This window comes from Procambarus clarkii, chromosome 42 (assembly GCF_040958095.1).
Source record: "Procambarus clarkii isolate CNS0578487 chromosome 42, FALCON_Pclarkii_2.0, whole genome shotgun sequence".
Lineage (NCBI taxonomy): Eukaryota > Metazoa > Arthropoda > Malacostraca > Decapoda > Cambaridae > Procambarus > Procambarus clarkii.
Genome location: NC_091191.1, coordinates 33,786,157 through 33,803,331, shown reverse-complemented (window position 1 = coordinate 33,803,331; position 17,175 = coordinate 33,786,157). Strand labels below are relative to the sequence as shown.

Genomic DNA, 17,175 nt, shown 5'->3' with positions numbered 1-17,175 from the left:
CTCACACCCCAGAAGTGACTCGAACCCATACTCCCAGAAGCAACGCAACTGGTAACTACAGGGCGCCTTAATCCGCTTGACCATCACGGCCGTCAAAAGGAAGTGATAGCCGAGGCTATTTGAGCCACTTCCCCGACGGCAACTCGGACGGTAATCTTGGGCATAGCATTTCACCAAATCACCTCATTCTTTGGGGCACACGTGAGGAACACAAATGCGAACAAGCCTGAATGGTCCCCAGGACTATATGCGAATGAAAACTCACACCCCAGAAGTGACTCGAACCCATACTCCCAGAAGCAACGCAACTGGTAACTACAGGGCGCCTTAATCCGCTTGACCATCACGGCCGTCAAAAGGAAGTGATAGCCGAGGCTATTTGAGCCACTTCCCCGACGGCAACTCGGACGGTAATCTTGGGCATAGCATTTCACCAAATCACCTCATTCTTTGGGGCACACGTGAGGAACACAAATGCGAACAAGCCTGAATGGTCCCCAGGACTATATGCGAATGAAAACTCACACCCCAGAAGTGACTCGAACCCATACTCCCAGAAGCAACGCAACTGGTAACTACAGGGCGCCTTAATCCGCTTGACCATCACGGCCGTCAAAAGGAAGTGATAGCCGAGGCTATTTGAGCCACTTCCCCGACGGCAACTCGGACGGTAATCTTGGGCATAGCATTTCACCAAATCACCTCATTCTTTGGGGCACACGTGAGGAACACAAATGCGAACAAGCCTGAATGGTCCCCAGGACTATATGCGAATGAAAACTCACACCCCAGAAGTGACTCGAACCCATACTCCCAGAAGCAACGCAACTGGTAACTACAGGGCGCCTTAATCCGCTTGACCATCACGGCCGTCAAAAGGAAGTGATAGCCGAGGCTATTTGAGCCACTTCCCCGACGGCAACTCGGACGGTAATCTTGGGCATAGCATTTCACCAAATCAGTTGCGTTGCTTCTGGGAGTATGGGTTCGAGTCACTTCTGGGGTGTGAGTTTTCATTCGCATATAGTCCTGGGGACCATTCAGGCTTGTTCGCATTTGTGTTCCTCACGTGTGCCCCAAAGAATGAGGTGATTTGGTGAAATGCTATGCCCAAGATTACCGTCCGAGTTGCCGTCGGGGAAGTGGCTCAAATAGCCTCGGCTATCACTTCCTTTTGACGGCCGTGATGGTCAAGCGGATTAAGGCGCCCTGTAGTTACCAGTTGCGTTGCTTCTGGGAGTATGGGTTCGAGTCACTTCTGGGGTGTGAGTTTTCATTCGCATATAGTCCTGGGGACCATTCAGGCTTGTTCGCATTTGTGTTCCTCACGTGTGCCCCAAAGAATGAGGTGATTTGGTGAAATGCTATGCCCAAGATTACCGTCCGAGTTGCCGTCGGGGAAGTGGCTCAAATAGCCTCGGCTATCACTTCCTTTTGACGGCCGTGATGGTCAAGCGGATTAAGGCGCCCTGTAGTTACCAGTTGCGTTGCTTCTGGGAGTATGGGTTCGAGTCACTTCTGGGGTGTGAGTTTTCATTCGCATATAGTCCTGGGGACCATTCAGGCTTGTTCGCATTTGTGTTCCTCACGTGTGCCCCAAAGAATGAGGTGATTTGGTGAAATGCTATGCCCAAGATTACCGTCCGAGTTGCCGTCGGGGAAGTGGCTCAAATAGCCTCGGCTATCACTTCCTTTTGACGGCCGTGATGGTCAAGCGGATTAAGGCGCCCTGTAGTTACCAGTTGCGTTGCTTCTGGGAGTATGGGTTCGAGTCACTTCTGGGGTGTGAGTTTTCATTCGCATATAGTCCTGGGGACCATTCAGGCTTGTTCGCATTTGTGTTCCTCACGTGTGCCCCAAAGAATGAGGTGATTTGGTGAAATGCTATGCCCAAGATTACCGTCCGAGTTGCCGTCGGGGAAGTGGCTCAAATAGCCTCGGCTATCACTTCCTTTTGACGGCCGTGATGGTCAAGCGGATTAAGGCGCCCTGTAGTTACCAGTTGCGTTGCTTCTGGGAGTATGGGTTCGAGTCACTTCTGGGGTGTGAGTTTTCATTCGCATATAGTCCTGGGGACCATTCAGGCTTGTTCGCATTTGTGTTCCTCACGTGTGCCCCAAAGAATGAGGTGATTTGGTGAAATGCTATGCCCAAGATTACCGTCCGAGTTGCCGTCGGGGAAGTGGCTCAAATAGCCTCGGCTATCACTTCCTTTTGACGGCCGTGATGGTCAAGCGGATTAAGGCGCCCTGTAGTTACCAGTTGCGTTGCTTCTGGGAGTATGGGTTCGAGTCACTTCTGGGGTGTGAGTTTTCATTCGCATATAGTCCTGGGGACCATTCAGGCTTGTTCGCATATATATATATATATATATATATATATATATATATATATATATATATATATATTTAAATATGACCGAAAAAGTAAGATTAATAATTCTAACACGAATTTTCTCAATCTTTCGTACATTTCGTTTCACTGTTGGAGGTAAATCAAAAATCAATTCTCCAAAATTCATTTTTATTTCTAGTCTGACGCGACACGAGCGCGTTTCGTAAAACTTATTACATTTTCAAAGACTTTAGTTCACAAATACACAACTGAATAGAACTATATATATATATATATATATATATATATATATATATATATATATATATATATATATATATATATATATATATAAATATATATATATATATATATATATATATATATGTCGTACCTAGTAGCCAGAACGCACTTCTCAGCCTACTATGCAAGGCCCGATTTGCCTAATAAGCCAAGTTTTCATGAATTAATTGTTTTTCGACTACCTAACCTGCCTAACCTAACCTAACCTAACTTTTTCGGCTACCTAACCAAACCTAACCTATAAAGATAGGTTAGGTTAGGTTAGATAGGGTTGGTTAGGTTCGGTCATATATCTACGTTAATTTTAACTCCAATAAAAAAAATTGACCTCATACATAATGAAATGGGTTAGCTTTATCATTTCATAAGAAAAAAATTAGAAAAAATATATTAATTCAGGAAAAATTGGCTTATTAGGCAAATCGGGCCTTGCATAGTAGGCCAAAAAGTGAGTTCTGGCTACTAGGTACGACATATATATATATATATATATATATATATATATATATATATATATATATATATATATATATATATATATACATCTACATATCGACATATATTTATATTAATTACAATGTAAATAATTACTAGAGGGAGCTTCCAAGCCATGAAATGGAAGAGTAGAGGAGCGTAACCAAGCTTCATCACACCAAAGGCGAGAGTTTTGCTGGTGTTAACACACTATGCGACTTACGCACATAAGTGGCGAAAACGTTGAAATTACTGCTGTTTTATAATTTCTCATATAATTGTCTTTCCCGCTATTTCCCCATTGTGTGCATATTTTTAAACATGTTGCACTCTTATACAAAGTTCAGAGGAAACATGTGCCACTAACTCACCTGGTGCCCATGGATGTGTTGTGGGCAGTTACTGGCAACTCACCTGGTACCTGAGGATGCTGGAATGCACCTGCCACCATTCAGACAGGTGTAGGGGGTGCAGGTGTCGTGGGTAGCAGGTGTGGTGTGTCCACAACCACAGGTTGTGCGGACCTGCATCTTGGGTCCCACTAGCGCCGAGATGTTGGCGTCTATGATGCTGAAGCCGTCAGTAAGGGCAGCGCGCACCCAGCACCCGTCCACGCACCTGTCGGCCTCCTGGGTGGCTACGACACGCAGGTCCTCGTAGTCGACCTCGCTCTCGCTCTCGTACGTTTTCTCCAAAGCGACTGTACGAACGACCTCCTGGCATGTCCCAACGCCGACCTCTTGCACACTGACTCCTAAAATGGCGCTCAGCTGTGAAGAAAATATTTCATCCAATGAATAATCAACCCACGACACGCACGCAGTAACCTGGAAACTTCAGAGGAATTCTATCAACCGCCCCACAGACGTACATGCATAACTTTGAACAGTGAAATGTTGAGATAGCATATGAGGGAAAGCTACTTCCTCTCATATATCAGATTTAATTACAACCATAAAAAATAATAAGCTGTGTAATATACATGCAAATCTAGCTTTAATGGTTCACTTGTCTCACTGCGACAAGAGGAATGAGCTATATAGCACAAACATATTTCAAAATGCATAAATCAATAAAATGAGGATATAATAAATGAGGCATATAAAATGTTTTGACTTTCATGTTTAGGTTAATGAAGTGTTCAACTTCCGCTTGGAATTATACTTATGGTTTTACTTCTGTTGTCGCGACTGCTGCTGTCACGACTGTTGCTAAAGTTATCATAAGTACTGTCACCATTTCCACAACTATTCCAACTATTACCATGACTAATGCTACAATTATCACAACTTCTGTTACTGCTATTCACAGAACTTTCGCTAATATTATCATGACTACTGATATTATTAACACAGCTACAACTATTATTTGTTTGTCAACCCCTGTTCTTCACATACTACCCAGCAATAGTCATACAATCTCATTCACAGCTGCTGCTACTACTACTACTACTACTAGTAGGCATCCATCAGTCTCAGGAGACTATGGAGTTGTGCTCTGGTTATCGGTCTGGAGTGGCCTCTTCAGGGTGCAAAGCCAAGATAGGTTGATACGGGGGACAAGCTGTCACCCATGCAGCAGGTCGCCCCCTCTCCACGCCGCCGAAAGTCTCCAATGGAAAGGCGTATGCTAATACGATTTGTACCAGCGCCGTCACAGGAATTGTCAGAACGAGGTTGAAGACTACAGCAAACTGAACTAGGGGGCTCCAGTTCCGATATTTACTGGAAGTTGGTAAAGAAGGCACAGGGACTCCAAACCCGGAGACCACCTTGGTCAGGGCCGGAGAACTAATCGAGTCGGGAACCGATTATTAGTACTATCAGTACTAATAAACACGCTCGCTCATTTCTTGCTAGTGGAAGGAACTAATGCTACCACTACTCTGGCTATTGCCACCACAACTACCGGCCTCTGAGATTGTTCATTATTTACGAACAAAATGTTACTGCTGTTAATAACGACTTACCGACTGAGTGAACTCACCTCATTTTTCCTATACATGAGGATGTGGTCAAGATTGGGCACACCCGGAGCTACCAGCCACACCCGTGACGACTCTGTGGCGGGCATGGCGTGGTGCCCGCCCAGGGCCTCCACTGACACTGCCCGCGCGCCCATGCTGCCACTGCCCGCCCGCACGCCCATGGTCCTCCAGCCCGCCCACGCCTCTACCGTCGTCTCCAGCTGGCTGAGTATTGATGCCTCACCCTGTGTTACAAGACGCGGTTATGTGTTGGATGTGCTTAGTATCGGTCTTTTTGTGGATCTTGTTCGTAAGTAATTAAGTAATTATCAAAGAAGGCACCAAGCCTGGAAGGCTATGTAGCACTATACGAATCTTGTTCGTCTGTCACTCCTGTGTGCATGTCTTCGTCTGTCTATATCTCCTTCTGTCTCTCTTTGTTTAATTGTCTGTTTTCGTCTGTCTTCAGTTTCTGTGTCTGAACCATACTCTCTTAAACGTACCTCTCTGGCCATGACCAGCTGGTAGGGGTTCACCGCCAAGGTAAGCGGGGTGGCGTGTGTGACGTCATGGTGGTTTAGGGACTTCACCTCGACTGTGACGTTGGCCCTGACCCCAAATTGACCTTGGCTGACGTCGTTGACCTTGAAGCTTAGCTCGTACCTGATGGACATGATACGTGTTCCCTTGAAAACAATAAATAAAGAAGAGAGAGTTTCTTTCCTATCTTTCCTTTCTTTAACTAATAGTCTAGACCAACAAATGGAGCACAAGTCCAACCCGACCTCAGGAATAACGTCCAAATACTCATTAATACAGCAGTAAAACTCCCAGTTTGTGAATAAGGATCGTTTACATTTGACACACAACTCGTTAGGTTCAAATTCGTCTTGGATACTATTTCCCTTTTTACCCGGGGTCGAATCTCACCGCACTAAATGCTACGTTTATGTACTTAAAATACAAATAACTGCCAGCCTTCACCTTCCTTCCTTCACCTTCCTACCTCCAGGTGGGAAGGGAACCTTCACCTACCTACCTCCAGGTGGGAAGGGAACCTTCACCTACCTACCTCCAGGTGGGAAGGGAACCTTCACCTACCTATCTCCAGGTGGGAAGGGAACCTTCACCTACCTACCTCCAGTTGGAAGGGAACCTTCACCTACCTTCCTCCAGGTGGGAAGGGAACCTTCACCTACCTACCTCCAGGTGGGAAGGGAACCGTTACCTGCCTGCCTCCAAGTGGGAAGGGAACCTTCACCTTCCTACCTCCAGGTGGGAAGGGAACCTTCACCTACCTACCTCCAGGTGGGAAGGGAACCTTCACCTACCGCCCTCCAGGTGGAAGGGAACCTTCACCTACCTACCTCCAGGTGGGAAGGGAACCTTCACCTACCTACCTCCAGGTGGGAAGGGAACCTTCACCTACCTACCTCCAGGTGGAAGGGAACCTTCACCTACCTTCCTCCAGGTGGGAAGGGAACCTTCACCTACCTACCCCCAGGTGGGAAGGGAACCTTCACCTACCTACCCCCAGGTGGGAAGGGAACCTTCACCTACCGCCCTCCAGGTGGAAGGGAACCTTCACCTACCTACCTCCAGGTGGGAAGGGAACCTTCACCTACCTACCTCCAGGTGGGAAGGGAACCTTCACCTACCTACCTCCTGGTGGGAAGGGAACCTTCACCTACCTACCTCCAGGTGGGAAGGGAACCTTCACCTACCTACCTCCAGGTGGGAAGGGAACCTTCACCTACCGGCCGTCAGGAGTGTCGGGGGCCATAGTGAGGTCGCCGGTGTCAGTGTCAAGGAAGAAGCCAGACAGATGGTGTCTCCAGGAGTACGTCTTGGCGGCGGCGTCCCAGTCGTCGGGGTCCTGGACGTACACTCTCCCCAGGGGCACCGGCCTCCCCTGTGGCTGGGGGAGAGAGAGGAAGGTGAGAGTGACACTCTCCCCAGGGGCACCGGCCTCCCCTGTGGCTGGGGGAGAGAGAGGAAGGTGAGAGTGACACTCTCCCCAGGGGCACCGGCCTCCCCTGTGGCTGGGGGAGAGAGAGGAAGGTGAGAGTGACACTCTCCCCAGGGGTAGAGACCTCCCCTGTGGCTGGGGGAGAGAGAGGAAGGTGAGAGTGACACTCTCCCCAGGGGTAGAGACCTCCCCTGTGGCTGGGGGAGAGAGAGGAAGGTGAGAGTGACACTCTCCCCAGGGGTAGAGGCCTCCCCTGTGGCTGGGGGAGAGAGAGGAAGGTGAGAGTGACACTCTCCCCAGGGGTAGAGGCCTCCCCTGAGGCTGGGGGAGAGAAAGAAAGGTGAGTGTGACACTCTTCTCTGGGGCGCTGGCATTCCTGTGATTTTATATTTCACTTCGTAGTGAACTCTCACTCACACATATACACACGCACACACAGTCATCGCTCAGGGATCGTAGTCCATGGGCCCGGGTTCAATTCCCGGTAGAGGAAGAAACAGACGGGAAAAGATTCTTTCACCTGAAGCCCACTGTTCACCTAGCAGTAAATAGGTACATAAGAATAAGACCGGTCATTCGGGCTGCATGGTGGGTATTTGTGCATTCGAGAGAAATGTGTGTGATAGAGGAAAAATAAGTCTGGAGTAAGAAAGGCGGGGTCCAAGAGCTGACACCTCGATCTTAACGGCACAAACTGTAAATGCTCATAGTAACTACACACACGCATATACACGAACACACGCATTTATTAACAAGAATAAACACAAATGGGAAGAGTATTTCACCTAATTCTGCTCTTCACCTATCTGTATATAGTTACCTTGGAGTTAGTCAGCTGCTGCGGCCTGCATCCTGGGGATGCATATATATAAGTAAGATAACAATTTATGTAGTAGCCGATGAGGAACCATTATGTCGTGAGACGTTACACACGACAACCGACGGTTAGAAGGGCGGGATGCAGAGCCACGAGCTGGATCCTGTAAACACACATAGTAAATAGGAACAGTAAATACACACACACACTCACATACAGCCCTTACTTGGCCCTCAGCCTACCTCTCCTCGAGATTCACTCTCTGACCCCACGGTCGGGAGCCGGTCGGCCGAGCGGACAGCACACTGGACTTATGATCCTGTGGTCCCGAGTTCGATCCCGGGCGCCGGCGAGAAACAATGGACAGAGTTTCTTTCACCCTATGCCCCTGTTACCTAGCAGTAAAATAGGTATCTGGGTGTTAGTCAGCTGTCACGGGCTGCTTCTCGTGGGGTGGAGGTCTGGTCGAAGACCAGGCCGCGGGGACACTAAAGCCCCAAAATCATCTCAAGATAACCTCAAGATAACCCCTCCCCCACCGGCCCATCACCCCTCTACAGCCGTTCAGCGCCCACCCCTGTACTTGCATCAATTCCTCTCTAACCATCAACTTATCATCACAACCAGTACTTAATCTAACTTCTCATTTACATCTCACACCAGTAGAAACATATTAAAAACTATTTTAAGAACATAAGAACATAAGAACAAAGGTAACTGCAGAAGGCCTATTGGCCCATACGAGGCAGCTCCTATTTATAACCACCCAATCCCACTCATATACATGTCCAACCCTAACTCTTCGCCTTTCCAGTGAATGCAACTTAAGCTTTGTTAATCTTTCTTCATATGAAAGATTTCTAATTTGGGGAATTAACTTAGTCATCCTACGCTGGACACGTTCAAGTGAATTTATATCCATTCTATAATATGGCGACCAAAACTGAACTGCATAATCTAAATGGGGCCTAACTAGAGCAAGATATAGCTTGAGAACCACACCAGGTGTCTTGTTACTAACGCTGCGATTAATAAATCCAAGTGTCCGATTTGCCTTATTACGAACATTTATGCATTGATCCTTTTGTTTTAAATTCTTACTAATCATAACTCCCAGATCCCTTTCGCAATCCGACTTCGCAATCTCAACACCATCTAGCTCGTATCTTGCAACTCTATCATCATTACCTAACCTCAGAACTTTACATTTATCAGCATTAAACTGCATCTGCCAATCCTTTGACCATTTCCAAACCCTATCTTGATCAACTTGAAGTGATAGTGAGTCCTCCTCCGAATTAATTTTCCTACCGATTTTCGTATCATCGGCAAATTTGCAAATGTTGCTACTCAAACCTGAATTTAAATCATTTATATATATTATAAACAACAGAGGTCCCAGGACAGAGCCCTGAGGTACTCCACTAACAACATTTTCCCACTCTGACTTAACCCCATTTATACTAACTCTTTGTTTCCTTTGGAATAGCCATGATCTAATCCAAGTTAATATAGCACCCCCAATACCATGAGCTTCTATTTTTTTAATTAGTCTTTCATGTGGCACTGTATCAAAACCTTTGCTAATGTCAAGGTACACAACATCACAATCCTTACCACTATCAACTGCCTCAGCTATGCTGGAATAAAAAGTTAGCAAATTTGTTAAACATGAACGGCCATTTGTAAAACCATGTTGTGACTCATTTATTAATTTATGTTTTTCAAGATTGAGACGAATTGTATTTGCAATTATTGATTCAAGTAACTTTCCCACAATAGACGTTAGGCTAATTGGCCGATAGTTTGACACAAGTGATCTATCTCCTTTCTTAAAAATTAGTACCACATTAGCTACCCTCCATGACTCTGGCAATGCCTGACTCTATTGATTTATTAAATATGGTAGACAGAGGCTCGGAAAGCTCCTCTTTGCATTCTTTAAGCACCCTGGCAAACACTTCCTCCGGCCCTGGGGATTTGTTTGGTTTTAGTTTTTCTAATTGTTTAATTACATCCTCCCTGGTAACTGCTAAACTAGTCAACCTGTCCTCATCCCCACCCACATAGACTTGTTCGGCTGAAGGCATATTGTTAAGTTCTTATTTAGTAAATACAGATATAAAATATTTGTTAAAGATACTACTCATCTCCTTGTCATTATCCGCTATTTGACCTGTCTCAGATTTTAATGGACCTATCCTTTCCATAGTCTTAGTTCGATATAACTGAAAAAACCCTTTAGGATTTGACTTTGCTTGCTCTGCTATGCGAACTTCATAGTTTCTTTTTGCTTTCCTAATCTCTTTTTTAACATTTCTAACCAGTTGTATGAATTCCTGTTCTAAACTGACTTCCCCATTTTTAATCCATTTGTACCAAGCTCTCTTTTTACCTATAAGGTTCTTCAAATTCTTTGTTATCCACTTTGGGTCATTAGTATTCGATCTATTCAATTTGTATGGTATACTACGTTCCTGTGCTTTGTTTAGAATATTCTTAAATAAGTTATATATTGAATCCACATCGAAATCCCCATTTACGTCACCTATCGCTGGGTTCATGTCTCGCTCAAAGACCGGCCCCCACCCCATACCCAAGACTTTCCAATCAATTTGACCCAAAAAAATTCTTAGGCTATTAAAATCAGCTTTTCGAAAATCTGGCACTTTAACAGAATTTTCTCCTACAGGTCTATTCCATTCTATGCTAAATCTGATTTCTTTGTGATCACTGTTCCCAAGCTCACTCCCTATTTCGATGTCATTAATTTGTGTTTCCCTGTTAGTTAACACTAAATCTAAAATATTATTTTCCCGTGTTGGTTCCTTAATGTGTTGCGTAAGATAGCAATCGTCAATTAATTCTAGAAACTCTTCTCCTTCACTATTCCCTGTTTTGTTCAACCAGTTTATTCCACTAAAATTAAAGTCACCCATGACGTAAATACTGTTAGATCTAGATGCTCTAGATATTTTATCCCATTGATGCTTTGCTTCCATTCTGTCTAAATTTGGTGGCCTATATATAACTCCTATTATAATATTATTTGCTTTTTCGTATAATTCTATCCAAATAGTTTCTGTTTGTGGCTCAGTTTTGATTCCCTCTTTGAGACTACATTTCAAATTGTCCCTAACATATATGGCTACTCCCGCTCCTCGTCTAATATATCTATCTCGGTGAAATAGTTTAAATCCATTTATTTGATATTCAGCTAATAGTTCTCTATTTTCTACATTCATCCACGTTTCGGTAAGTGCAATAATATCTATTTTGTCTGTGCAGACAAGAGCATTTAAATCGTTAATTTTATTTCTTAGACTTCTTCTGTTAGTGTAATATATCCTAAGTGAATTGTTATTTTGAGGCCCTTCTCTTTCCCTGATCATTTTGCCAATTCCTTTCTCCCACAAACACATACTTTTATTATCTCCTTCCTCCAAATCAATTCCCATACCTCTATCTACTAACAGTTTAAACCCAAACAAACACCTCTAACCACTTCTTCCAACGAGTTCGCAACAGCAACAACCCCAGCTCTCGATAAATGCACCCCATCACGAGCATACATTTCATTTCTTCCATAGAAGTGTTCCCAGTTGTCTATGAAAGATATTGCATTTGATTTGCAATATCTTTCCAGCCGGCAATTGACACCAAGTGCCCTTGACATCCATTCATTTCCCACTCCCTTTCTTGGAAGAATGCCACATATGATCGTTATTCCTCCCTTGCTCCTAACTAATTCAATGGCTGTCCTGAATCTCTGTATTAGTTCCTCCCTCCTAACTCGTCCAACATCATTACCCCCCTGCACTAATACAAATAATGGGTTTGTTCCCATTTCCTGTCATAATATCATTCATGTTTCCAACAATATCACCAACTCCAGCTCTCGGATAGCAAACCCTTAATCTGTTCCCCCTATCTCTGGCACAAAATGTTTCTGTCTAAATACCTCACCTGGGAATCTCCCACAACCAAAATTCGCTTCGATTCTCCCTTTTCCTTTCGAGCAGTTTGAGGGACCTGCACTTCAATGCTCCTCGTTACTTTGTCTTTGCCACCTCGTTGAACAACAGGTTCAACACAGCACTCGTCCTCTAATACGTCAAATGCGTTAGAAGTCCTTAGGTGTAGGCTATTAGTTGTCGGTTTTACCAAGGTCTTCTTAAGAGCCCTGTCTTTCACAACTTGCCAAGACGAGGACTTCTTAATACTGGTCTCGTCAGTACTTCTTAATGAGGTCCCGTCAACACTGGCCTCTTCTTTCGTTTCCTCCCGAAGTCTCAGCCGTCGTACCTCCTCCCGCAGGGAATCCATCTCTTCTCTCAGAGCTCCAACCAGACTCACCAAATCATTCACTAATCCTTCCATTTTTGCAATAATAATGTTATTAGAATCGGAGCTCCAGCTAACACAACCTCTCACTGTGACTGCACCTGATTTTCTGAGAACACAGGTAATATCGTGTTCAATGAATGCCTTAAGAAATAGTTTACAAATACTGTTGGAGTTACAAATAAAACTGAGGAAATAAAAGAGAGTTTGAAAAAAGTTCAGAGTATTATTGCAGTATTGGTAACCAAGATTAATAATATTATCTCAGATATAATATTTTCAGGAGATTACTAGCCATTACAAAAATAAAGGTTACAAATACAGGGAGGGGATGTAGCACTCCTAGTTACAAAAAAAAGTTTGACAGTGAAAGTTTGAGGAACTATGTTAATGCAACTGTATACACAGTGTTGGAAGAATGCAGAAACGCATTTTGGGTGAAGCTAATAGCTCTTGTACATTTTCAGTGTTACTTCTGAAGCAGTGGGTCCTTAAAGTGACCATTTTTCGGAGTGTTGACAAGACCCACGGTGTCACCGCCTAATGTTTCTCCAGTTAAAGAGCCAATATTAGTTGTACAAAAAAATAATAATGGGAGTACGTAACCTCCCCATTGTTTCAGTGGCCATTCATTAAAGGCCCAACTGAGTGTAGACAAATTATAATGACTATCTTGAGGTTATCTTGAAAGGATTTCGGGGTTTAGCGTCCCCCGCGGCCCGGTCCTCGACCAGGCCTACTTTTTGTTACACCCCCCCCCCCTCGTAGGGGGCTCGTAGCCTGGTGGATAGCGCGTAGGACTCGTAATTCTGTGGCGCGGGTTCGAATCCCGCACGAGGCAGAAACAAATGTGCAAAGTTTCTTTCACCCTGAATGCCCCTGTTACCTAGCAGTAAATAGGTACCTGGGAGTTAGTCAGCTGTCACGGGCTGCTTCCTAAGGGTGGAGGCCTGGTCGAGGACCGGGCCGCGGGGACACTAAAAAGCCCCGAAATCATCTCAAGATAACCTCAAGATAAGATAACCCCCCCCCCCACCAGGAAGCAGCCCGTAGCAGCTGTCCAACTCCCAGGTACCTATTTACTGCTAGGTAAACAGGTGCATCAGGGTGAAAAAACTCTGCCCATTTGTTTCCACTATCGCCAGGGATCGTACCCTGAACCTCAGAACTACGAATCCGAAGCCCTGTCCACTCAGCTGTCAGGCCCCGTCAATGGTTGGAGATTACAGTACACTTATTTTAAGTTGTTGATGTCCGACTGAGATTCTGTCATCCTCTGGACGACCGGTTGAGGGAAGGGGGGAGGGAATTATTATTGGTAAGGCGCCAAGCCATTACGACTATATAGCACTTGGAAGGGGTCAGGATAAGGATTTGAGCTGGGACGGAGGGAAAGGAATGGTGCCCAACCACTTGGACGGTCGGAGATTGAACGCCGACCTGCATGAAGCGAGACCGTTGCTCTACCGTCCAGCCCAAGTGGTTGGGTTCGGGAGGAGGGAGATGACGGTGAGTTTGAGGTCCAATAAGTTGGTACTGAAGTTCCTTCAGTACCAACCCAGTGACTGATAGAAGGAAAGTGACAACAGAGACTTACCTGACGGTGTGGGCAGTGCCTGCAGGGTGACACTGACCTGCAGGGGTATGGGTAATGGACCGCCTGTAGGATGACATTTCTCTGCAGGGTGTGGACAGTGACTGTAGCCTGGAGGGTGGCCCTGACCAGCAGGGCGGCACTGATCTGAAGGGTGTGGACAGTGACTATAGCCTGGAGGGTGGCCCTGACCTGGAGGGAGTGGACTGTGACTATAGCCTGAAAAAGTGGCACTGACCTGGCGGGTGGCACTGACCTGGAGGGTGTGAACAGTGACAGTCTTGGCGGCGGGGGTCATGGGGTTATCGTTGAGGTCGCCCACATGGACGGTGAGGGTGGTGGTGGCGGTGAGGGGCGGCCTGCCGGCGTCCGCCACCACCAGCGGCACCAGCAGGGAGCGCCGCTCCTCCCTGTCTAGCCCCGCCCGCGCCCACACCACGCCCACGCCACGCCCCTCGTCCCCTCCTGCAGGAGAATTCAGTGGTTAATATACCACCGGCTAGTACGGCCACGCCATTCGTATTCCTTTGAAGGAGAACATAAAGGGGCATACTGTATCAACAACAATAATTCAATGGCCATATCCAGGCTCAGACACACACACACACACACGCCCGGATTACACCCTCAATATGCCAACAAACTGTTTCAGACGACAAACCCATAATCACTAAAGTCCAGAGTAAGTCCTTCAGATTTGTGTATCGGGCCGAGCAGCGGTGATGGTGTGGAGAGCACCGCTGCCTTCACTGCTGTTGTCGCCGGTCACTGCCGCCAGCCCCATACATATCACCTCCACCACCACCACCAGCAACCCGACAACCATTACCATCAGCACCCTGACAACTATCACTATTACCACCACCACCACCTGCAGCCCTGTAACCTGCACCACTGCAGCACCACCACCATCTCTACCTCCATCACAACTACCACCACCACAACTACCACTAGCAGCTGCAATAGCACCAGAGAGAGAGAGAGAGTATTACATAAATGATGCCCAGAACGGTCAGCAGAGGTTTTGATTAATCCTGCACTCATGCTCTCGGGAGTGAACGTTCTGTGTATGCCACGAAAGCTTGGCTGAAAAGAACAGTAAATCTCTCCTCGAAATTCTCTCTCTGCCCCTGAATATCAACAACAATATTACCACTGGGAACACTGTCTCTTGTCAGTGACTTGGCTAATAATTAAATCTCTCTCTCTCTCTCTCTCTCTCTCTCTCTCTCTCTCTCTCTCTCTCTCTCTCTCTCTCTCTCTCTCTCTCTCTCTCTCTCTCTCTCTCTCTCTCTCTCTCTCTCTCTCTCTCTCTCTCTCTATATATATATATATATATATATATATATATATGTCGTACCTAGTTGCCAGAACGCACTTCTCGGCCTACTACGCAAGGCCCGATTTGCCTAATAAGCCAAATTTTCCTGAATTAACATATTTTCTCTAATTTTTTTCTTACGAAATGACAAATCTACCCATTTCATTATGTATGAGGTCAATTTTTTTTATTGGAGTTAAAATTAACGAAGATATGTGACCGAACCTAACCAACCCTACCTAACCTATCTTTATAGGTTAGGTTAGGTTAGGTAGCCGAAAAAATTAGGTTAGGTTAGGTTAGGTAGGTTAGGTAGTCGAAAAACAATTAATTCATGAAAACTTGGCTTATTAGGCAAATCGGGCCTTGCATAGTAGGCAGAGAAGTGGGTTCTGGCTACTAGGTATGACACACACATATATATATATATATATATATATATATATATATATATATATATATATATATATATATATATATATATATATATATATATATATGCGGAAAATCCACAGAGAAATATGAAATGAGGTGAACGTTTCGGCTTTGTTAAAGCCTTTGTCAACACCAGACTGACTAAGGAGAAGGGAGAAGGGGGGAAGATATATAGGCCGACACCTGACCAACCCATCCCAAGGGTTGGTCAGGTGTAATTAACCAAAAACAGGTATAGCTTAGCTTAGAATGGTCAAAGAGGATTAAGCGGTCAGAGAATAAGGATGAAAGATTAAAGAAAAGCCTCATGAACACACAATATATGAATATACAATTATAATGAGACATTGTAAGCCTCTCTATCAGAGTTGTTTCTTAAACTGTTGTGCAATATTATAACTTAAAAATGGATCAAGTTTGTACATTCCAGTACTAACATTAAGAAGATTTGGACACTGACTGATTAGAGCAGACTCAATCAAATTCCGTTCCACGAAATCCCCACAATTGGTAATGCTTTTTGCCCCATTCCAGTTAATATTGTGATCGCATAAACTCGTATGTAGATACAATGCATTAGACGTTTGGGCAGTTCTAATACTATAAGCATGTTGTGACAACCGCAATTGTAAGGACTTTCCTGTTTGTCCAAGGTACACAGAATCACAATCATTGCAGGGAATCGAATACACACAACCTGCTGTATCAGGGGAGTTTTTTATTAAATTGGATTTGATCGTACTATTAGTGAACACCAAATTTATATTAAGTTTCTTAAAAATCAGAGACAATTTTTCAAGTCCACTCGCATAAGGTACCACCAATGAGTTAATAATTTTTGGTTTCGCCTTAGGGACGTGATTATAAAACGTACGCTTGGCTTGTACAAACGAGAAATCCAAAAACCTCTTAGGATATTGTAAACTCTTCCCAATTTCATATATTTTAGCAATCTCTTCATAAAAAAACTCAGGGCTGCAAACCCTCAAAGCTCGTAGAAACATTCCTGAAAATACTGCCTGTTTAACTTTACTATGATGATTCGAATAAAAATGAACATACGACCCCACGTTGGTAGGTTTCCTATACACATTAAATTTGAACTTTCTAGTAACTCTATGAATCATAATGTCCAAAAACGGAAGAGTACCATTCTCCTCAGTCTCCCAAGTGAATTTTATTGAAGGTACCAAAGAATTGAGTTCATTAAGAAAAACTATCTGGTCTTTGTTGCACGGCCATAAGCACAAAATATCATCAACAGACCTATACCAAACCACATTAGCCGGGATCATCCTGGATAAGATTTTTGTTTCAAAGAATTCCATATACAAATTGCTTAAAACTGGGGACAAGGGATTGCCCATTGCCATACCAAATGTTTGTTTGAAAAATTTTCCATTAAAACTAAAATAATTGTCTTTTATACACAATTTAATAAGTTCCAATACTTTATTGGTCTGCAAGCTCAAATTATATTTAGGCAGTTCCTCACGTAGAAATTCTAACAGATCATCAACAGGAACTTTAGTGAATAAAGAGGTCACATCGAAACTTATAAGTTTAAAATCAAAATTTAAATTCAATGTGGATAGCTTATTAACTAAGTCCACATTGT

General features: G+C 44.5%; 1 protein-coding gene across 1 annotated transcript in view; it reads right to left on the bottom strand.

Moving 5' to 3' along the window:
• LOC123749975 (putative neural-cadherin 2) overlaps positions 1 to 17,175 on the bottom strand; it is a 248,062-nt gene that overhangs the window by 58,078 nt on the left and 172,809 nt on the right. The window contains exons 11-16 of the mRNA XM_069339741.1: positions 14,058 to 14,266; positions 6,835 to 6,995; positions 5,581 to 5,740; positions 5,098 to 5,322; positions 3,822 to 3,881; positions 3,526 to 3,740 (exon numbers count right to left, since the gene is read on the bottom strand). Coding sequence (XP_069195842.1) covers positions 3,526 to 3,740; positions 3,822 to 3,881; positions 5,098 to 5,322; positions 5,581 to 5,740; positions 6,835 to 6,995; positions 14,058 to 14,266 — 1,030 coding nt within the window. The remainder of the gene's footprint in view (positions 1 to 3,525; positions 3,741 to 3,821; positions 3,882 to 5,097; positions 5,323 to 5,580; positions 5,741 to 6,834; positions 6,996 to 14,057; positions 14,267 to 17,175) is intronic.